Source organism: Mytilus galloprovincialis, unplaced genomic scaffold (genome assembly GCF_965363235.1).
Source record: "Mytilus galloprovincialis unplaced genomic scaffold, xbMytGall1.hap1.1 HAP1_SCAFFOLD_39, whole genome shotgun sequence".
In the NCBI taxonomy this organism is placed as follows: Eukaryota; Metazoa; Mollusca; class Bivalvia; order Mytilida; family Mytilidae; genus Mytilus; species Mytilus galloprovincialis.
In genome coordinates, this window is record NW_027467988.1 from 83,289 (window position 1) to 108,472 (window position 25,184).

Here is a 25,184-nt window from a genome sequence, read left to right on the forward strand (position 1 = left end):
TTCTAGCCTAATTATAAAATTTCGGATTAATTGGATGAAGCATTTTTGAGTTACTGTACGACATTCAAGAAAAATGGCATTTTTTATAAAAATCAAAGTCCCATACTCTGGACACATCGCAAAATTGGAAAAAAACAAAAGGTAACCAGACATTACCAATTCCAGCCTAATTTTAAAATTTCAGTTCAATTGGATGAAGCATTTTTGAATTCATGAACAACATACAAGAATAAAGAGCTTGGCCGAGTGCACCATGATACGACCGCAATGGTCGACAAGTGTTCATTTGGGCAAGTGTTGACACACTTCTAAAGTGGACACAATAATATGCTTGACACAGTAATTTGCTGGACACAGAAATTACATTAGTACTAAAAAGCACCACTTTGGCCCCTAATAGGTTGGAAGAACTGCAAGTCCTAGCTCAAATCTGCTAAAATTCTCTATGTTGGAAATTTCATAAGGACTCTAAAGAAGAAAAAAAACCTTTGAAATCGGACGAGAAATAAAAAAGTTTGTTTTTTGGGATTGAGCACCACTTTGGCCCCTAATAGCTCGGAAACGGTACAAGCTACGTTAAATCCGTCGAGACTCTACCAGTGCAAAAGTTCATAAGGAAAACAATGAAAAATGAAAAAATCAAAATGAAAATATGAAAATTAAAAATTTCATGAACAAAAAAGAGAAGTCCGTTTTAGCCCCTTTTAGCTCTGAAACCTTAAGACCTAGCTCAAATCTGTAAAAATTCACTTTGTTGGAAAAAATATGACTACTTTTGACATAACTGAAAATCGAAATTGTCAATTTTATTTAATATAAAAAGAAATTCAGGTTTAAAGATATTTTTTAGCCTACAACTTTTGAAAATTTACTGGATTTTTTTTCCTTAAATTGACGATTGTTGTTGGAAGGGACTTGGACAATATTCATGACATGGTCAAATTACAACTAGATGGAAAATTAGACGCCTTTTTCGTGCCACCGTGACAATAAGTGAAGGGCATATTGTTTATACTGATCCATCTGTCCGTTTGATGTTTTAGAACAAAATAAAACATAAATTATGGATGGATGGACAACAGACAGACGATAAATAATGGATGAAAATGCTTAGTGATGGCAAAAACTTGCAAGCCTTTCAGGCTAAGTGACCAAAACAGAAACCAATAATACAAATCAGCAATTCTTACTTTTCTTGTTTTCTTGCTTTTCAGCTACTTTACTGCTGCTTGGAGTATATATTTTTCTAGGAATTCTTTTCCTTTTTGGATAGGAAATTGGAGTTTCCATTGTTGGTAGATCTGCAAAAGATGAATATCATATTTGACAGATGTTTCATTACCAGGACCAAAATAAAAAAAATAATGTATGATCTGACAAAAAAAAAAAAACAAGCTGTGTCAAGTCTTGTATTGCTGTTTTATATTTCAGAATATTTATGTGTCCGTGTCGTTACCAATTCCACTCTGAATGTAAATCATAATAATTTTGCGCTTGACACGAACCAGCTAGTAACTATTGCAAGAAAGGTAACTAGAGGCTCCAAGGAGCCTGTGTCGCTCACCTGTTTTCAAATTTGTCTAAATCTTCCTTTGAGGATGATTTCAGACCCACTGGCTGTATTTTTTAGATCTTGTCCTACTTAACATTTTTGCTGTTCAAACTTTCAATATATCTATAACAGTTTAAAAGATACTTTTTAAAGCACTAAAATCGGTGAAAATATAAAAATAGAGGATATGGTAATAAACAAGTAATAAACATTTAAGGGCAATAAATCCAATAACAAGTGGTCATTTGAACTGTGTGTAGAGCTTTTATTGCTGAACATATTTGCAATCTAAAATATTTTTTTTTCTATCTATAATCACTGTGCTTAAACAGCTGTGGGTAACTTAAGTTACCCACAGCCCAAGATGGCGCAAGACATCTTCTGTTTATATAGATTTTAGTTATTTTAAAGCAAAACAAAGTTGTTTAACGAAGATAAAGCTTTCAAGAAGATGTATATCAGTTTCGCCCGCACTAATAAAAGTAGAAATAACTTAAGTATAAAACAATAAGTCGAAAAACAACTGATTTTAAAAGTCCAAAAGAGGTACGTAACTTTTACAAGAGATATCCGTAACTTTTTTTACGTAATTTACAGAGATGTCCGTAACTTCATGATGTGTCTTTAACTTTTCTCAGAATTTATATTGTTATACACAAAAATATAAAGGTAAGCTATGAAATATCGTAAGTTGGTATACAACTACATTTAGTTACAGTAAAGAGTAAAGGTTAACGCCTTACTTATTCCCAAAAACGGCAAGGGGAATTCATAGTCAGAAGTTCCAATTTTCGAAACGATCCCTTAAAGCAAAACACTAAACCCCTTCAACATTTTTTATTCTAGATTATATGTGATATCACTCTGTCTGTTTTACTCATAAAATTACAGCAACACAGTACTGCAACATACATTTTTACAATAACAAACCACGGCTGTCCTTCATCAACTAGTTTAAGATGAATATTAAGAAGCCGAAAAATCTGAACATGTAGCTTAAATGTTTTTCTTCTATGCGGTGCCAATATTCAAATTTTCAGATGAAATTACAAAAGGGAATAAACCGTACATTAATACTGAAACAATGAAAATATCTTAGCCTTATTTTTAAAGAAACCAGGACTAGTTGGGTTAATAAACTTTCTTCATTATTTACTTGTGTTACTCATCGAAACATAGTGCAATTACATATATGTAATTTCAAATAGATTTGCCAGGATCACATTGTTGTTTTTCTTCAAACAGTTGAAAATAAAATTTCTACTGGGATAATGATTTATTGAGTTCTTTGAAACCCTGTCTCTCCTTCGGTAGCTGTTAATAGTGGAAAATCACTGGTATAAAGCCGATGCCCGTAAATGCAGTTACGGTTAGCCGTAGATGGCATACGAAAATATGGGCATTATATTTTCTAGCTTTTAAGCCTATAAAATTGTTACAATTGTTGAATTTTGCAATTTAGGAAAAGGTCAGTGTCTCAAGATTTAATATAGACCAGAATCATGTTTATTATATGTCTAGCTATTTCATTTTTAAAGCTCTTAGTGAGCTGTAAGATGCGTGTACCTGCTGCTTTTTCTACAGTTTAGATGCCCTTAACTTGTAAAGCGGATGCGTGTAACTTGCAGATCTAATGATTGTAAATTGCAGTAGCTGAAATGCTGAAGTTTATTGCATGTTTAATGTACAAATTATCCTGTATTGGTACGCAATTTTATGTTATATTTTCATGAACGTAGAGAGCGTGGCACTCTTCCTATACGAGGCATCGGATTTAATGTCCCTAATCTGACCGGACCTGACTGTGTATTTGTACATCCAGCACAGCTAAACGGACCAAAGTTAAGCGCTTAAGTTGGTATTATCCCCATGTTTGTGAGTGTCATTTTCTTCGGTGTCCGTGGAAAAGGAAAACAAATGTCAGATCATTATGTATAAAGAATCCTTATATACGCAAAAATTATGCATCCAAAGGCTACAACAGAAAAATTACCCACAGCCAGAGTTTTCGGTTAAGAAAAGTTACGGACATCTTTTGCCATTTTTAAAATTGTTCTTACGCTAAGCTAAGACAAAATGCATTACATTTTTTGTTTTCAGTTGATTATTTTGCCTTAGATACAATACATTGACAACTTGTAAAGAATTATTAATGCGTAAATCTAAAGATATTTGATAAAATTAAAATCGCATTATTTTACGCCGCCATATTGGGCTGTGGGTAACTCAAGTTACCCACAGCCGTTTAAGCACAGTGATAATAGTTTATGAGATAATAGCCAAAAGCATTCAAATTTGCCAAAAACTGTCATTTATGGCCAATAACCCCTATGCAGGAGTATCCAACAATTTTGACATAAATATAAATTAAATAGATCTTGTCATTCTGAACATTTTTGTCCTTGTCACATTTTCTCTGTTTGCAATGAATGGTTTTTGAGATATTAGTCAATACAGTCGAACATGTTTTTCATTAACAGCCATATGTTTAATATATGTACTAAGTCCGTAAACAGGATGGCTTAGTATGACGGACGAAGGGACAGACAAAGTCCATGATTTGCTATTGGAAACCGCAGAAATTGGTAGGATCAAAATCTAAATTAGGAGGTGCACAATGGGAACATGTAACAAAGATTCTCTGACAGTTTCATGGAATTCCCTTCAGTAGTTTAGGGACGGAAGGATGAACGGACGGACACAACGAATACTATATACCCCGTTTTTTTAAGCGGGGGTAAAACTAAATAATGTATCAAATTATTACAATAAAATATCAATGAAAGACTCATTTTTTTTTTTTACAAAATTTTAAAAATAAAGATTGATAGTCATGTTACTGTAAAGGACAGTTGAAAGTATAATTAAAGAAATTGTTCATTGAAACTTTAGGCCAAATTGTAATATATGGACTGGCAGGCCACTCCAAAAGGCCCTCAGTGTCTTGAACTATTTCTTAAATATTGACCTTAATCACATGAAATATTTGTACAAGGTAAATAAATCCTTGTATCCACCTCATCAAAAGTCATAAATTGTATAATATACAATTATGACCTTCATGGAAAGTTAATACAGTCAAACCTGTGAAAACCGGACCCTGAGTAATCCGGTTTCCTGTCAATTCCGGCCGAAAATTAAAGTCCCACTTCCTTCCCTTAATATTCTTTGCAAAAATGTCCCTTGTAAACCGGACCCTGTCTATTCGGAATTCCGATCTAATTATCTAGTCCCAATACAGTAAATTACTTTAATTATTACCTGTCAAAACCGGTTTGGCCTTTTATCATAACGGTATTGATTGATGTCAATCAACTGATCAAGTCGACAGAGATCCGACCACTTTTGAAACGAAATAACTGCTATGGAAAATTAATCTTCAATGCCTACGGAGGAAACTTATGGACAGAAAAACAACTCGTGTTTATCAATTCAAACAATGTGGAGATTCCGACGCAAACAAAATCTGCGAAAGTGAAAATGAAGCGGACGAGCCAGAAACTTTAACTTCATATGAGTATTTCTTCACAAACATTAAATGTATGAATCATTTTTCAAATTCCAAAGATGATGGATTTCTTAACTTTCTCATACCAATGAGAGCAATGATTGAAGATGTTTCGTTCGTAGAAAAATGGTAAAAAGCAGGGACATGTCCAAATATATATTGTGTTCAAATCATCGGCACTCTAGGTTAAATAAAATTAGTTTCAGAATTTTCTATTATTCAATACACTAATTTATAATATGTCAGTAATCTACTGTACTATACAAGCTTATTATTTGTTAATTGCATGAAATATGCAGTTCTGTAAAATATCTGACGTCATGAACCACTGACTTCCTGTCAATCTGAAAACCTGAATAAACCGACCCACTGCCTAAATCGGCCCTTTTTGACGGTCCCAGAGGTGGCCGGTTTACACAGGTTTTACTGTATCCAAAATTGATAAATCGAGGAAGAGGTTATTTCCTGCGGGCATAGCCAAAGGGAAATTCCCCCTTTCGAGATTTAACAATTTTGGATATTAACTTTTCATGAAGGACATAATTGTTTTATTATACCACACTAAACATTGGACTTGTTTTAACCCATTTTACAAGCATCAGCGTAAAAGTTTCATTTCAAAAACTAACTAGTCTTTGAGACTTTCAGGAAATTTACCAAAGTTGGAATTGCAACTTTTGGAATCAGAGCATTTCAAAACATTTCATTAGTTTTTATGATATATATATATGGTAAGTCTTGTAGAATGATTCCAAAAATCAAGCAGTCTTTTTAAGACTTTCAGAAAATTTACAAAACTTGGAATTGCAATTTTTTGAAATCTTAGTGTTCCATGTAATTCCAATAAATAAAATGTAGCAAAAGAGATTAATTGCAAGTTAAATTTTGAAAAAATAATGAGTCTTTGAGACTTTCAGGAAATTTACCAAAAATGGAAATCTGAACATTCAAAAATATTTTGTTTGTTTTTGCAATGTAAGAATAGTAAGTTTTGAAGAACATTTTCAAAGATTTGCCAGTCTTTGAGACTTTCAGGAATTTTCTTAAAACTGGAATTGGCATTTTTTAAAAATCCAAGTGTGCATATCTTTTTATATGTTATTGTAAAACACAATTAGTTTCAAGGAACATTTCCAAAATTTAAACAGTCTTTGAGACTTTCAGGAAATTTACCAAAGTTGGAATTGCCATATTTGGAATCCAAACATACAGTATTGTTCCAACTGTTATACTAATACATAATAAAAAGCTTCGCCGAGCACAGCATGATACGACCGCAGTTGTCGACAAGTGTTCATTTGGGCAAGTATTGACACACTACTAAAGTGGACACAATAATGTGCTGGACACAGTAATTTGCTGGACACAGTAATTTGCTGGATACAGTAATTAGCTGGACACAGTAATATACTGGACACAGAAATTAAGACCCTTGTAGCAGGGAAACCGTAAGTCCCAGCTTAAATTTGGAGAGAATCAAACGGGTTGGAAATTTGTTAAGGAATCCAAACAAAAAAAATGTTGTAATTTGACGAGAAATAAAAAAGTTCTATTTTTGGAGTTAGCACCACTTTGGCCCCTAATAGCTCGGAAACGGTAAAAGCTATGTTAAATCCGTTGACATACTATCGGTGCGGAAGTTCATAAGGAACATAATGAAAAAAACAAAACCAAAATAAGATGAAAAATAAAAATTTGACAAACAAAAAAGAGAAGTTCATTTTAGCCCTTTTAGCCCCTTGTAGCTCAGAAACCGTAAGTCCTAGCTCAAATCGGTAAAAATTTTCTGAGTTGGAAATTTCATAAGGAATCCAAAGAAAAAAAACCCGTTGAAATCGGACGAGAAATAAAAAAGTTTTTTTTTTTTATTTAGCACCACTTTGGTCCCTAATAGCTCGGAAACGGTAAAAGCTACGTTAAGTCCGTTGACATACTATCGGTGCGGAATTTCATAAGGAACATAATGAAAAAAACAAAATGAAAATAAGATGAAAAATAAAAATTTGACGAACAAAAAAGAGAAGGCAGTTTTAGCCCCTTTTGGCCCCTTGTAGCTCCGAAACCGTAGGTCCTAGCTCAAATCGCTTAAAATTTCATGAGGAATCAAAAAAAAAAAACCCATTGAAATCGGACAAGAAATAAAAAAGTTCGTTTTTTGGGATTTAGCACCACTTTGGCCGCTTATAGCTCGGAAACGGTAAAGGCTATGTTAAATCCGTTGCAATATTACAGTTGCGGGATTTCATAAGGAACATTATGAAAAAAATTTGATTAAAATTGAACAAACAAGAATGTGTCCTCAGTACACGAATGCCCCACTCGCACTATCATTTTCTATGTTCAGTGGACCGTGAAATTGGGGTAAAATCTCTAATTTGGCATTAAAATTAGAAAGATCATATCATAGGGAACATGTGTACCAAGTTTGAAGTCGATTGGACTTCAACTTCATCAAAAACTACCTCGACCAAAAACTTTAACCTGAAGCGGGACAGACGGACGAACGAACGAACGGACGGACGGACGAACGGACGCACAGACCAGAAAACATAATGCCCCTCTACTATCGTAGGTGGGGCATAAAAATAAATCCTCTACATCATATTTAATATAAACACTTATTTTGCCCTTTTTGGCCCCTATTTCAGGAACCGGCGGGGGCATAACCCCCAAAAACAATCCCAAGCTGTATTTTGTGGTTATATTCCTTGTGTTAAAATTTCGTAGCATTTGCTCTATCAGAACTTAAGTTATTGTCCGGAAACCATTAATCTGGACGACGACGACGACGCCGACACCGACGACGCCAACGGACAGGGGCGATACCATTATACGAACGCAAAATTTTTGCGGTGGTATAAAAAGTTAGTTGCTTGGATCATAATCATACCAAAAGATGTCGCATATTAATCATTTGGTGGGAAATCATTTTGCCCTAAGGGCAAAGTTCAAAATTCCGAAACCTTCGACACAGACAACTTTCATAGTACTACTTATACACTTATAATTTTCTTGTTTCTACCATGAAAGGTGTAAGAGGAGTTCGTGCAGAATCGATTTTGTCATTATTTTTAACCCTTAGGAAAATGCCCTCAGGGCTTGCAGGCAAAATACCATGCCACTGCTAGACTTGGTACCCATAATGGGAGGTCATACTGTTGGAACCAACTTCCTATTGTAAATATTTTGGAAGATTTCACCATTTTCTGCCTATCTCAAAAACGAAATTTCGCTCATAAATTTGCCCTAGGGCATGAATTTCATACCCTGATCACATACTCTAACATGCTACCAAGTTTCAAGTTTCCATCATTTCTAGTTTCTGAGATTTTGCATGACATTACATACATACAAACAGACGGACTGCATTACATACATGACATAATCCCCCCGCTTTCGCTTAGCAGGGGGGATAAAAACAGCACTTGACAATATTTATACCCTCTTCTTCATTGATAATATTCTCTTCTGAATCGATGAACTGTTCCCTCTCAAAATCTTCTTCTGCCTCTACACCTTCCATCTGAGTATTTCTATCTTCTTCTCTGTCTATTTCTAACTCTTTCTCTGAATAAGGAAAGATATTTCATTAACTAACATAAATTGCTTACCTGGATAGTCTTAACCAAACATATCAATGGCTAAATATAGCAATTTTAATGCCGTTTTAATTTTTTGTGTGTGATCTATGCATTCTTTTAGTAACAATTTTGAAGATGACTGAATAAAAAAAAAACTAGAGGCTCAGGTGAGCATCAAGAATTGCCCATGGCAGCCAATTTTGTTGTCCAATCAGGACGAAATGAGGCAATTTTATAACAGACCTTACATAGATGCATCCTGCCAAGTTTGATTCCATTTAGCCCAGCGGTTTCAGAGGGGAAGATTAAAGTGTGATAAGTTATGATAGATGTTTCATGGTGGCAAAAGCTCACATTACCCTAATAATAATCTATAAAGCAATCAACAATGCTCATCTTTCATACATGTTGTCTGAAATAAATTAAATATTCTGCAATCATGGACTAATGCAAAACATATTACAATTAATCATTCAATTATTAAACAGAAATCAAAAACACATGTTTTTGAATTCACAATTCCATTTGTTTCTTTGGTAAAACTCTAAATTTACCTGAATCAGAGTCCAAAATGCATTGCAGTTGTTCTATTACCCTGGGCCTACTTATGACGTACTGCATCACCACAGATGGATTTGCATCTGCAAATCTGGTCCATTTTTCTTTAACTGAAAATATAAGATTTTCATCCAATGATAAACAGAGGACAGGTCTGAGCTTTTTTTTTGCAAAGGTTTATTTTGCCTCTCAAGCTTAAAATGACTTAATTGACAGTCCAAAATAACATTTGAAATTACAGATAATTTTATCAATACAAACTGAGGTGCTCAACAACCTACTTTGTTGACTACTCAATAACCTATATTGTGGTCAACACAGGAATTGTGTTACCAGTAGCTTGCTTCATACAGTAATGTGTTTGATATGCTTACTTTCTTGACAGTCTAACTTGCTTGCCACGATTATGTTGGTAGTTCACTATTATTGAAATATATTGGAAATCAGAATTAGAATAAACAGCTGCGCCACAAGTGCAATATACGCCCATTCCGAATTTTTTTTATAGTTCATTTCAAAACATATGCAGTGGAACCTGTCTTATCCGACACACCTCGGGACCAGAGAAATATGTCGGATTGGACAGGGTGTCGGAATACTCGGGTTTCACATTTGATAAAAGTGAAATAAGCATGTAAGATACAAACGTGGGCAATAACACCCAAAATAGGTTTTACTAAGGAGATCCTTTAAAGAAAAATAGTGTTTATGAAACATTACACCACGTCAAGTACGAATTCCCAAGATCTTGTAAATATTTAGTACGATAAATTTCAGTGAGATTGACAAGTTCTTAGAACATTTACAGTGTTAGTCTTCATCAATTGTTTAACTATTTTCCCAGTCATGGTTATTTGTATCATTTAGTCGGAATATCGTCTTCGACACTGGTCACATAAATTAAACTGTCAAAATGAAATCATTTCACAGTCCAATTAGCAATATTTCTTCGTCTGGATTTTTTTCCCCAACAATTTACTCACATTGAATTAAGAAAGACATTATGAAAAGTATGTATTAAGATTTATATATTTTCCATATGTTGTAGAAATGTTTTTATCCCGTACTGAGCCTCAAATTTCCTATCCGATCAATAAAAAATAACAAGATATTTGTGTACACAGGTAATGGATTAAATTACCTTTAATAAAAATGCATGAAATACACCTGACTGAATTATGATTACCTTGTTTATAAATTGATTAAGGAGATCAAAGGGTCGGATTAAACAAGTATAATTAGAGTACTTATGAAGGCTGGGACTTGAAAATGCTGTCGGATTACGGAGTAGACGGGTGACGGAATACAGAAGATTTTTTAACAAAGAATGTTAAAGAAAACTTTCGGGACCAGTAAATTTTGTCAGATTTCACAGGATGTCGGAATATTCAGGTGTCGGATTAAGCAGATTCGACTGTAATTATCAGATCATGTCTATTTCAAACAAAACAAAAGAAGAAACACTATGTGAATTTTAAAAGCAAACAGACAATTATTTTTATAAAAATAAAATTTAATAAAATAATGAAAAAAATAATAAATTAAATATAGAACCAAAAAAAATCTAAATGAAAATAGGAAAAAAATATTCTTTAGTTATTCACAAAAAAAAAGTAAGTTACTTAGTCCGCTCCCAACTCCAGAACTCTAAAAGGACAATAGGGAAAATAACAAAAACCAAAGGCATTTACTCTACATAGGACCTACATGTAACATCATGTTAAAATTTAGTAAGAATTGGTCAAAGTAAACTTGAGTTTTTGTGAAAAATGTCAATTTTCAATGAACAAAGTCCCATAACTCTTGAACGACAAAAGTGAAAATCAATGAACCGTAACAAGACTCAAACTCAATCTGTAACATCAATAAATATCTATATACCAAAAATCAGTTCAATATCTCAAGGTGTTTAGTAAAAAAGTCTGGAAAACTGGTTGTTGCGCAACAAGTCAGAATGACAAACAAGGGTAAAACTATATGTCCCGACCACTTTGTGGCGGGACATAAAAAAGTGCTGAAAACTTCAAATTCACTGTAATTTTCTAAGTCCGAGGGCGTAACTTCCGTAAAAATTATTCAACCACAACCAAAGTAGAACTTAATCTGTAACTTCTCATGATAAGACCACATACCAAAAATAAAATCAATTGGTTGAACATTACAAAAAAAAGTGTGGAATACTTATAATTCACTGTAATTTTGTATGTATAGAAATATTTTATATTTTGGGCCACTTTTACCTTTAACCTATGTCTTTTACTTTTTATTGTTTTGTATGTTTTATATTTGGTTTGTTTAGCCCCACTGCCAGTGGTTTTACATTTACAATTTCTTTGATATTGAATTTTTCTATGTCCAAGGGCTGTAGCTTCCGTGAAAATCATTGAACCGTCACCAAACTCTAACTTAATCTGTAACTCTTCATAATAAGGCTACATACCAAAGATATTATCATTTGGTTGAAGCATTACCAGAATAAAGAGCTACGCCAAGCGCAGCATGATACGACCGCAGTGGTCGAACAGGTGTTCATTTGGGCAAGCATTGACACACTACTAAAGTGGACACAATAATATGCTGGACACAATAATATGCTGGACACAGTAATATGCTGGACAGAGAATTCTGATTAGTAATAAAAAAACTTTTTTTTGGTTTTTTTTTTATTTAGCACCACTTTGGCCCCTAATAGCTCGAAAACGGTAAAAGCTATGCTAAATCTGTCGTACTCTACTGTTGCGAAAGTTCATAAGGAACATAAAGAAAAACTAGAAAATGTGTCTGTAAGCCACAGATGCCCTGCCATTTAGATCAATATGAGGTTCCATGTTCTCTCATGTAAAAATTGACCAAAATGCTGCTGAAAAGAGCTGTATGGCAAATTTAAACCAAAGTCACTCAAGCATAAGATATGTCAAAGTGACCAAAAAGAGGTCAAACTGTGCTGCACTGTGCAAGAATACTACAACAGTGTAATATCATTGATACACTACCACAGATTCCGAGAAATGGCAGTAAATGCAAAACTTGACCAAAATCATTCAAGCATAAAATGTAGGTCATGGTATTCTAGAAGATGCTGAACTGTGCTGCACTATGCAAGGACACTACAATACATTAATATCATTGATATACTACATTAGGTTCTTGAGAAATAATCCTCGACACAAAACTTTACCAAAATCACTGAAGTATAAAATGTAGGTCATAGTGACCAAAAAGATGCTGAACTGTGCTGCACTAAGCAAGAACACTACCAATAGTCTAATATCATTGATACACTACCATAGGGTTCTGAGAAATGGACCTATACACAAAACATAACCAAAACCACTGAAGCATAAAATGTAGGTCATATTGACCAAAAAGATGCTGAACTGTGTTGCACTAAGCAAGAACACTACAACAGTCTAATATCATTGATGCACTACCATAGGGTTCTGAGAAATGGACCTAAACGCAAAACTTAACCAAAATCACTCAAGCATAAAATGTAGGTCATAGTGACCCAAAAGATGCTGAACTGTTGAACTGTGTTACACTACATAGGAACACCACAGTGGTGAAATATCATTCATATATTACAATAGGTTTCTTCACAATGGTCATTTATGAAAAAAGTTATTGAAGTCAATCAAGCATGAAATGTAGGTCAAATTGACCCAAATGTTGTTGATCAATGTAGTACTATTTAAGAAGAATATACTGATGAAATATCATTGGTACATCATTATCACATTCTGAGAAATGGACCTTAACGCAAAACTTAACCAAGATCGGGACAGACGGACGTACATACGTATGTACGGACGGACAAGGGTAAATCTATATGCCCCTTTCACTTCGTGGCGGGGCATAAAAACAAAACCAAAATAAGATGAAAAATAAAAATTTGACGAACAAAAAAGAGAAGTCTTTTTTAACCCCTTTTAGCCCCTTATAGCTCAGAAAATGTAAGTCCTAGCTCAAATCTGTTAAAATACACTATGTTGGAAATTCATAATTTGCTGTTATACATTTTGAAATTGTTTAAAACACTAAGGTTTTTCTACTTCAAGGCATAGGATTTCCTTGGTCTTATTTTGGTGCCCTGTTTCGGTATATTTTGGGTTTATAAGCTCTTCAACTTTATAGTGATTTTGGATTTGCATAGTTTTAGATACATGTAAGAGCGTCACTGATGAGTCTTTTATAGACGAAACGCGCGTCTGGCGCAGAAAAAATCTTGCCTTGAACTTTGATGTGATTTTTTTTTTTAACACCATGATGGTTTTCACTGCTGGTGGAGGTATTCTTCCTAGAGGTTAACCCGCTCCGCTAGTCAACACTTCGGTGCTGACGTGATTCATCAAACTAAATGTGCTGTTATAAATTTTGAAATTGTTTAAAACAATAAAGTTTTTCTACTTCAAGGCATAGGATTTCCTTGGTCTTATTTTGGTTCCCTGTTTCGGTATATTTTGGGTTTATAATCTCTTCAACTTCATAGTGATTTGGATTTGCATAGTTTTAGATAAGAGTGTCACTAATGAGTCTTTTATAGACGAAACACTCGACTGGCGCAGAAAAAATATTGCCTTGAACTTTGATGTGATTTTGGTTTTTTTTTGACTGAAAATGTAATTTTAAGAATTGAATGCAGATTTTGCATTTTATGGGCGTGTAAAAGCGTTGACCGTGCACACATTTTTTGTATGAAGCGCTTCCACGCTTTATATAAAATGTGCTTCGGTCAACGCTTTTACACGCCGATTAAGTACAAAAAATATGCATTCAATTCTTAAATCAATGTGCATATAAACATGATAAACATCATAAACTCACAAGATTCCACAGGTGCACACGTCTTTCTTGTTATGAAATTTTTTATCCAGGTGTAAAGTCTATTCTTTTCTTTCCTTTTCCTTGAATTCTGTCCACAACTGTCCTTCTCATCTAGAGGGGGACTGTCATACTTGGTTCCTACTTCCTAAAGATAACACACATGAAAATCAATATTCAGCAGTTACAAAACTGTACACTAAATAATAATATATGTATGCAAGAGCAAAACAAGAAATCTGTGTGAACTGATGCTTATTAGTGATACTCCGCTCCCGAACTTTGGCGCTAAATACGGAAAATTGAATAATAGATAGAAATAAAATTGTATAATAATAACATCATGAAATAATGGGTGAGATATCACTGATGAAGATGCGTGTCAAAATTCTTTCAAATCTCCTTCCCAAGGGTATGAAGTTAAACTTGTAAATGTATCATGTGTATTGAGTCTGCAATGAAATTCTTGTTCCATATTAAATCTAACTTGAAACTATGAGCACAACTCTATACCCCACCCCTTTTTCCCTCTCACTTGCCTAACCCTATAAGTCATGAGACTTACATCTGATATCGCAAGAAGTTCATCTTCCAATGATACAACCACCTAGGCTCTACAGTACAAAAGCTATGCCAATGATACAACCACCTAGGCTCTACAGTACAAAAGCTATGACATGAAGAACATGAAGAAGAAAAGCTTTAAAAATTATAAAGAAAAAAGTGGATGACATTTTACTATCATGAAGGTCAAGGGTCACATTGACCTAAATTTGGTACGTGACACATCATCTTCGTTTTGCTATCATGAAGATCAAAGTCAAGGTCATTGTGACATAATTTCATTCGTGACACATCCACCTCCCGTATATGATTCATCCACATACCAAGTTTGATAATCCTACAATGTAGGTACTAAGGTACAAAAGTTCTGCTCAGGACAATGAGCAGGACGGATGGACAGACAGACAGACAGACAGAGGTGATTCCTATATACCCACACAAACTTCATTTGATGGGGTATAAAAACGTCAAATAATGCCTTCAAGTTTTTACATGATGTTAACAGTCTACAAACAAACATTTGGGACCATCTTATATTCTTACAGGGTATAAAAAATTGTCATGCATGTCCATCAGACAGTCTATATCCTACTATCATGACTATAGTACAAACCTGAACAATGTCAGTTTCTGTTTTCATTTCCAGATATATTTTTAAAATATATATCTCCAGGGGTGATGTCTTTGGTGTTTTTTTGATGACTTCCATCAATTTTTCTTCAAACAAGATAAATGGGGATGTAGGTGCCATGCTCATAAACTATAAAAAAAATAAACACAGATTTGTTACAACAATATCATCTTTTGAGGAGAAAAACGTCACATTTCAGCAATGCGTATTGCACACATATTTGTGTCAGGATGTTAATGCTACAGATACATGTAGTGAATGGGCTATTCCAGAAATAATCCATACCCCCCCCTATAGAAGGTATATGGGGTTCAGAAAAAAATCCATGGAAAATTTGGGATGTGGTTCAGAAAAAAATCTGGAATTCCATGTCGGTCCTATAGAAGGCAAAAAGATAAATTAAAATATTCCATGGAAAATTATGCTGTTGTTATTAGAAAATTTCTGGAAATCCAGAGCATCCTATAGAAGGCAACAATAAAAGTTTAAAAATTCCATGGAAAATCTGGATTCTAGTCGCTTTCAGTAAACTTAAGATAAATTTGTGCTTGTATGTATATCTGTAGTTCATTAGGTAATTCTAAAGCCCTATGTATCTTTACAAACAATGTACCAGAAATTTAAAGTGGTTTAATAGGTTTTTGCTCGTTGTTGAAGGCTGTACGATATTCTTAAGTGGTTAATTTTGTATCTTTTGATCTCTGGTGGGGAGTTAGTACAAATAATTATGATGTCTAGGAAAGCTATTTTAAGCTTTTGCTTTGACGCCTTCCAGTGGATCAAAAGATGTGAAAATTGAAAAATACCCACAGCAGATGGCATGATTATCTTAACTATTGGAGAGTAGTCTTATTGGCAATTTGGAAATGATACCACATTTTATTATTTTAATACTACATGTATAAAGTGTGTCCATACATGTTGTAAGCCAGAGTTGTCAGTACTGAACTTAAGGCCGTACTTTAACCTATAATGGTTTACTTTTTAAATTGTTATTTGTATGGAGAGTTGTCTCATTGGCACTCACACCACATCTTCCTATATCTATTAAGTCTGAGAGTTGTAAATTTGAAATTGTTTGCAATAGGACCTAAAAAAAAATAAAAAAATGTACATTTGTTCATGTACCTCAGCTTCTAACATAACATTCAGGGGATATGATATTCATGTAGATATTGATAGTGATAATACTTCAAAAGAAATGCATACTTTCAACACCACATGACATGTTTACTATTACATTTGTAATCTTATTGGGACAATTCACAACTTCTAATTGGAGATTGAGATAATAATATTTCCCCCTCTTTTCTTTTACCATGGAAGTTACATGTACATGCATGTATATCAGTATATTGGTATTATAGAACTTGTTTGCTTTTTTGCATTTTCATAAAACATGTGTTATCATGGTTATGGTCATGGCATAAGGGAAAAAATTCTCAGAAAATAAATGCCTGTGATTAAAAAAAATATTTTGAAACTTGCATTTCTAGAACTAAGTGAAATTAAATTGATATGAATACTGTGTATATTATAATTTATTCATGACAAAAATGATAAAAAAAAAACCTTTATAAACATAACAAATGGTTCTAACATCCAAATTCCACTAATTATATTTAACTTTTGATTTTGTAATCAAACTTGATTATAGACCCATAGTTATCTTTTTGTTTCAAGTTTGTTTTTTATTGTGAAGGAGTCATATTTTAATGCAGCTATAAGGTTTATGATAAAAAATGCAAAACATCCATACTAAGAAATGAAGAATCAAAAGAAATGACTAAGTAAAAATACTGGATGTTGATAACAAATCAAGATTTTTACAACTATTTACAAGTCAGTGTTTTAATGGTTTTAAAATAAAAACAAAATCATAGTTCACTATCTGGATTTATAGGGTTTTATTTACAATGATTTATGTTCTCTACAAGTATGTTTGTATTGAAATTTGTGAGAAACCACACACCAGGACCTACTGCTTTTCATAGTTGTTGAGGTTGAAGATTATTTTATCTAGCCATCTAGTTGACAAACAATCAGTAATTAAAAAGCTTTAAAGAAGTCCCACTGTGAACACATGGCCATTTCTGTGGACTTTAATTATATCATAATATACTACATGCAAATACTTGAACCACATGTTATAAGACAAAGGAGATAAATACTAGGAACTATGTATCCATAATCCCTTGCTCTGCAAAAATAAATATTTAGTCTCAGTTTTAAAATTAGAAAAGTTTATTTTTTTATTATTTAAATTGTTATTTTTTCCGTTTATTTATCAATCATTATAATACATTGACTCTATTTGTCTAAGTGGATTAATATGATTACATCTATTATATGAATATGTTTTGAATATATATACATAATGTATCATCTTTCAGTTCCATAACTTATCTTAACTTTAAAAATGTTAAACATGTATACATTTAAAAAATCAAATGTCATTCATATTATACAAATTTAGAGTTTAACAATTGTTTAAAAGTTTTGTAATTTTCTTTAATTTCATGATGTTTTAGGAAATTATAACATGTAAAGAAATACAGGAATTTGAAAACAATAAGAAATTATATAAATCGTTCCCCAAAGAAGGATTGTTAGATGTCTAGATTTGGCCACTTTAGTTGCAGGCGACAAATAGAAAATTGTAAAACTGCATGTACAGGAAATTATATGAGATTAGAGACACATTTATTTTGTAATGTATTGTGAACTAATTTATAATTTTTTTAAAAACCATTTGTATTTGGAGAAAACATTTTCAAATTGTGACTGTGGTATGAGAACATTAAAGGAGTAGGTCCGGTAAGGGCCGATTTTGGCCCCAAATTTCAGTTTCATCTAACGAGATATTTAGGACACTTTTTAAACACTTAAGTGTATATTTCAATTGATTCGATTAGTTTATGTAAAAGATTTAAATGATCAGTCATTAAAAACGCTCCGATTGAAGCTTAAATATGAACAAGAGGCTGTCACAACGACAGCAAACCGGATTTATTAATATTTATTTGTGTCCTGGCAATATCACAAGAACCATTACTGATGAATGGTGAAAGTGAAAATTGTCAACATCAAATTTGACCTCCATTTTGTCATCAGTATCAACATATAAAAATTTGAAAAGCTTAGATTGAATGGTTCATGAGTAAATGCAACAACGTGAATGGAAACGCCATTTTACAATCTTTCAAGAACCATAACTCCTGAACGGTAAAAGTCAAAATCATCATTACTGAACTTGACCTCTATTTTGCCATCAGTAACAACATATAAAAATTTCAAAAGCTTTGGTTGAATGGTTCATGAGAAAATGCACGGACACGACTGGAAACACCATTTTTCAATCTTTCAAGAACCATAACTCCTGAACGGTAAAAGTCAAAATCGTCTTTATTGAACTTGACCTCTATTTTGTCATCAGTAACAACATATTAAAATTTGGGAAGCTTTGGTAGAACAGTTCATGCGTAAATGCAGGGACACGACTGGAAACTCCATTTTTCAATCTTTCAAGAACCATAACTCCTGAACGGTAAAAGTCAAAATCCTTATTATTAAACTTGACCTCCATTTTGTCATCAGTAACAACATATAAAAATTTCAAAAGCTTTGGTTGAATGGTTCATGAGAAAATGCATGGACACGACTGGAAACACCATTTTTCAATCTTTCAAGAACCATAACTCCTGAACAGTAAAAGTCAAAATCGCCATTATTGAACATGACCTCTATTTTGTCATAAGTAACAACATATTAAAATTTGGGAAACTTTGGTAGAACAGTTCATGCGTAAATGCACGGACACAACTGGAAACTCCATTTTTCAATCTTTTAAGAACCATAACTCCTGAACGGTAAAAGTCAAAATCGTCATTATTAAACATGACCTCCATTTTGTCATCAGTAACAACATATTAAAATTTGGGAAGCTTTAGTAGAACAGTTCATGCGTAAATGCACGGACACGACTGGAAACTTCATTTTTCAATCTTTCAAGAACCATAACTCCTGAACGGTAAAAGTCAAAATCGCCATTATTGAACTTGACCTTCATTTAGTTGTCAGTAACAACATATTAAAATTTTAAAAGCTTTGATTGAACGGTTCATGAGTTAATGCACGGACAACATTTGATTGCCGCCCGCCCGCCCGCCCGCCCGCCGTACATCCCCAAATCAATAACCGACATTTTTGTCACAAAAATCCGGTTAAAAATCTAACAAATATGCCAAAAAACGTCACTTTTAAGATGGTTTTCGTCAAAAATGAAAGTGGCCGCATCCGTGTTCATCCTCAACCTTTATATATCATGTATATGTTATGTATTATCATCAAATACAACTTACATTTTAATATTATGAATGAACACGAATGCGGCCACTTTACAATACGCACATTTAAAATTCAGTTCAAGAGAAGTCCGAGTCTGATGTCAGAAGATATTACCAAAGAAAATATTTAATCTCCTGAATAAATGTCTCAGAATATTCACATGACATTCATAGTTACCAAGCCAAAATATGAAGAAACTCGCCCCTTTACCCTCGTTACCCGTAATGCTGTATACATAACTTCTCTTCATTAGAGGCTGCATTATCTAAGCTTTAGACGGAAACTGTCTAAAATTTAACTAAAATGCTATAATTGTGAAGATTTCAGTAATTTAGCATGACTTTATGATGCTAGTACACGATATATGTACATTGTATTGTCAAAAACAGCACATATTTATGTAGCAGAAGCATTCTACTTTCCAAAAAATAGCTAAAAGATTACATTTGCTCAATTTTGCAAAGCTGCTTAATTTTGGAGCCAAAAAGGGGTCTTACTGAACCTACATGTACTCCTTTGATAACTTCTCAAATTTCATTCCAGTATACAATTTTTTTTTGTAGAAAATCAGTCATTTCTTATTCAAATTTATATTGAAGATTTTATAATATAAATATAAAGATAACATACATACTAAACAAAAATTTTGTTTTACAAAAAAAAGGGGGGGATGTCTGGAGCTTATAAAATTCAAAACTCAGAAGATTTTGCCACTAGCTGATTTTGATAACCAATATAACAATCTATTTATGTTGAACCATGGAAGTATTATATTGACAGGAACTACAACGATTTGTTAGCACTTATTTATAACCCGGGGAGCTCTGTAGAAAAGATATGGAAACTGACTAATTAGTATGTTATCGTTAATAGCCCTTTGTGACCATGTGCGATGCCGCCGTCCTAAATTGACCAGACATACTTCTTATCATCACGTGGTTTTTATTGCGAAAGGTTATCTCTAATACCTGTCGGAAAACCCCTTTGTTTATTTCAATCTCGTCTGTGGTCTTTCAGAATTATTCAATTTTTCAAAACAAATCGACTGATGTACAAAACAAGAAAATCGGACGAGAACTTTGAATACTACAACGTTTTGAAGTGGTGAGTGACAATATTTCATTAGTTTGTGGGTTAAGTTTAAATCGTAATTAAGGTGTGTTCCGGTTACCGCCGGTTAAAAATAAATATATTTGATAAAAATAATTACTGTGAAGTTTCGAGTAGTCTATATAGTTAAGGTACTGGATAACCCTGGAAAGTAGAAATTTCCAGTTTAAAATACGAAAATTAATCGAACAAGTACCAACATCAACAAAATACAGAAGAAGAAAACAGAGATCTCACTTCGTTGTGTAGCTATTTATATAATGTTGGTTAATATCTTTTTAATTGTGAATATAAAAACTTCATGTCTACCCGCAATTGAAAGACCTTTCCGATCATATAAAGCCATGGTCAGTATTTTATCATTTGAACATGTATGACTATGCCAATATATATACTAGCCAAGATTTAAAAAAAGTCTTTATGACCCGAGTATTGTTTTCTCACAAGGACAAATCTTAAAGTTATCAACTTCTACTGTAAATCTTATACTTTATATATGCACTTAAAAAACAAGGTTTAATGTCTATTTCAAAAACGTAAACTGAAACTGTTTTACAGTGCACTTAACATATACATGTCCATGAAATCAGAAATCAGTGATGTATATTTGGCAGTCAGGATATTTCATATATCAGTGGCGGATGCAGGAATTTTCGAAAGGGGGGGTGCTAGCCCAGGGCAAAGGGGGGGTGCAAAACATATGTCCCGATTCAAATGCATTGATCTGCCAAAATAAAGGGGGGTGCGCACCCCCGGAACCCCCCTCTGGATCCGCCACTGTATATAATAATATACGTAAAGCCTTATTTAACATGGTGTTAAACCAGCCCTGGATTTGGAGTACATTTGTAAGTCTTATAATTGCTCTATAATAAAATTGTCTTTTTTTAAATCTTGATTAAATCGGCTCAATTTTCAATATGTACAGTCCCGAAATATGAATGAAATACATGCCACTGGACGTAAGACAAACAACTTTCAATCACAACTTATGATGTGCTTTTTCTACCCTTCAACCCTTTAAAACAAATCCAAAATAGTCTTTTTTTGTCAACAGATATGGTAAAAAATGGACCCAGACTATAACTGTCGTTTATGTGGAACTACAGAAAAGAGAACTGCTCACCACCTATAATACGAAAAATCAAAATATGCTAGAGACATTAAACTCTCACTAAACATTGATATTCAAAATGATCCAAGTGATTTTCCAAAATTTATTTGTATTAGTTGTCAATCTAAGTTGTATATATGTTGAATCATTGCAAACTAGATTTCGCAAAAAGACTTGTTTTTGACATTAGTGCCCTTGAATCTTTCTCTTTTGTTCCATCGCGCTTTAGCGTGCTGTACCATCGTACTTTAGGGAACAAACAAACATTGCACTTTAGCGTGAGACACCGTCATACTTTAGCGTAGACCATTGCACTTTAGCGTGACCATCGCACTTTAGAGTACCATCGCACTTTAGAGTCCTACATGTATAAACAAGAAGATGTGGTAAGAATACCAATGAGACATCTCTCAACCCAAATCACAGCGCATAAAAAGTTAACAGGTATAGGTCAAAAACATGGAGCCTTGGCTCACACCAAGCAACAAGTTATAATGGGCCCCAAAAATAACAGAAAACCAACTGTGGAATCTATATGAAAAAAAAAGAAACCAGAAACATGAACAAGTTACTACACCAACAAATGACAACCACTGAACAATGTCAATGGCATCTGATTTAGAAAAGGTGCATAAAAAAATGTAGTGTTTTAAACATTACAACAGGAGCCAACCTTCACCCTTACCAGAGACCGTAATGTATCATAACAATATAAAAAGACCCAAGATAAATTATCCATTGAATGATTGTACATTTGAAATGGATGAACTTGATCACAAAGACATTTAAACAAAAACAAGTAAGCATACAGCTGCCATACACTGAATGAATGCCAGTTTGATCTAATCATCTACATGTATGACACACAAAAAACAATATTAAAACTTATATGTTTCATGAAAATTGTTTATCTGGAATTTTTCTGTTGGAAATTAAATTTGTCTGGAAATATTTATTTCCACAGGATATTTTCTTGGAATTTTTAGTATTATTCTCATTTTTTTCCTGGAATATTTTTTAGAATTTTTGAAATAATCTGGAAATTATTGACAACTTACAGAATATTTTCTTGAAAATCTGAGATTTTAACAGATTTTTTTTCTGGAAATCCTTAACCTTCTATAGGGGGGTTAGTCCAAATAATTATGACGTCTTGAAAGGCTATTATAATTTTTTTCTTTGACGCCTTACATTAACGTCGTCGATGTAAGGCGTCAAAGAAAAAAATTATAATAGCCTTTTAAGACGTCATAATTATTTGGACTATAGGGGGGTATGGATTATTTCTGGAATAGCCCAATACGAGGGGGAGGACAGGGGGGTACCCTTCTCCCTTCTCCCACCCATCTTCTCCTTTCTCCTACCCCTGTTCTCCTTTCTCCCATTAGAATAAAACATCTCCTTTTGAGATATTTTTTCTTGAAATATAAGAAAAAATTTTAAAAGGAGATATTTTATTTTTTCTCCTTTCTCCCAGCCTTCCTCTCCTTTCTCCTACCCCCTTTCTCCTTTCTCCCACCCCCTTTCTCCTTTCTCCTACCCCCTTTCTCCCCGTCTCCCTTACGCCTGTCCTCCCCCTCCAATACGGCAATAGTGAATAATCAACAATAAGGGATTCTACACTTCAAGAGGATTTTCCAACTGAAGTGGTTCATCTGGTAAAGGTGGAAAATACGGGGGGGAGGGGTCCGCCACTGTCTCACCATTCCTCCATAATTATTTTTATGGTTGTGTTTCCTATTCTTATCGTTGCGTTTTGTTGTTAGCGCCTTATGACAAATCCATTAAATATGTGCATGATGTGTACACTGGTTTTGCTGACGTATCTATTATACAATAAACTGCATATCGGAATCGGTTTTTGAGATCCGGATTGGACACGACTGGTGTGCGACTAAACCCGAGACTCGCCGAGCGTTTTACACTCCTACCTAGGAGTCTACTCCCGTATTCGGAAGAAGAAATATTTAAAATTTAACTGTCGAGAGTGGATAAATATCGTATTACACGAGATTTGGTGGTGGAATCTGTTTATCTAATGATTTTCTAACAATACGCAGGCAAACTTATTCCTTCTTTGCGACTGATCTGCAAAAAGATGTGTTCTTTCTATGTGATGTCATCAGGCATGGTCGCCTTTTTTTCATGCCGTCACAATAGGAAATTCGGAGGAAAACAAGAAAATTCGACGTCATAATCGGATTTTAACCAATGAAGAACTGAGATCAAACGAAGCACACGTGGATTTTTTTTATACAATGGGTGCACTAGAAAGGGATAAATTGACTAAAAATTAGAGAAAAATATTTATAAAACTTCTGAGTAGTTGCTATTGTAGAGGGGGAGGACAGGGGGTACCCTTCTCCCTTCTTCCACCCCTCTTCTCCTTTCTCCTACCCCTCTTCTCCTTATTTTTTTTTTAATTTACCGGAAAAAAGAGAGATATTTTATTTTGTCATATTTTATTTTTTTGTCCAACTTTTTCTCCTTTCTCCCAGCCTTCCTCTCCTTTCTCCTACCCATTTCTCCTTTCTCCCACCCCCTTTCTCCTTTCTCCTACCCCCTTTCTCCTTGTCTCCCTTACCCCTGTCCTCCCCCTCATTGTACGTATTTTAAAAAATAACGATTTTTTAAAATAAAAAACAAATAAAATAATTGTTGAAACTTCATTTAAAAAAAACGGCTATTTTTAGGTTGTCCCGCGTAACATATTTCAGTTATTGTAACCACTAAACTATGATTTTCGTCAAAACTATTTAATATTTTGAAAAACGTGTTTTTCCATTATTAAACAGAATAGTTCCTCCATTCCTTTATGCATTTTTATGACGTTATGATGACGTCATAGAAAAAAAAACGCGTTCAATACTAAAAGGGCAAATCTGTCCCGCGGGAAAAAAAATTGGGATTCCAGATTTGAGAATCAAAAAATATTTATCTAAAATGAAAAAAGTGTAGTATTTGTATTTACTACATCAATGTTAATTTGCTTAATTTTATGAATTTAAAGACAAATATCCTGAAACATGATATATGGTAATTTATGAGCGATTTTTCAAAGGCTTACAAGTTTGTCGCACCGCCATTTTTTAACTTAAAAACGAACTCAACTCAAATTTACGTCCATTGTTTGCTTATCACTGCTCTTATAATGGTAGAATTTATGATTTTTTAAAATGTTATTTTTCTTAAATTTTCAAAAAACTGAAATACATCAATTTTCGATAAGTAGTTAAAAAGCACCGTCGATTTTGCCGAGTCTTACAAGAATGTCGCACTTGCTTAAAAACAACGTTTCAGTCGAATTTTCGGTTTGAACGTTACGAAATATTCGCGACGTTGTGTTACGCTTACATGTACGAACATATCGCGCGTAACGCCTTAGACATATCCTATCA

At 33.6% G+C, this 25,184-nt stretch overlaps 1 protein-coding gene across 6 annotated transcripts in view; it reads right to left on the reverse strand.

The window, feature by feature from the left end:
• LOC143059890 (uncharacterized) overlaps positions 1 to 23,613 on the reverse strand; it is a 43,830-nt gene extending 20,217 nt beyond the window's left edge. For all 6 annotated transcript variants that reach the window (XM_076233474.1, XM_076233473.1, XM_076233476.1 and 3 more), the window contains exons 1-6: positions 23,490 to 23,613; positions 15,198 to 15,344; positions 14,024 to 14,168; positions 9,196 to 9,309; positions 8,502 to 8,627; positions 1,191 to 1,301 (exon numbers count right to left, since the gene is read on the reverse strand). In XM_076233474.1, the coding sequence (XP_076089589.1) occupies positions 1,191 to 1,301; positions 8,502 to 8,627; positions 9,196 to 9,309; positions 14,024 to 14,168; positions 15,198 to 15,344; positions 23,490 to 23,492 (646 nt within the window). In that variant the 5' untranslated portion in view covers positions 23,493 to 23,613. The remainder of the gene's footprint in view (positions 1 to 1,190; positions 1,302 to 8,501; positions 8,628 to 9,195; positions 9,310 to 14,023; positions 14,169 to 15,197; positions 15,345 to 23,489) is intronic.
• Positions 23,614 to 25,184: the final 1,571 nt, after the last annotated feature.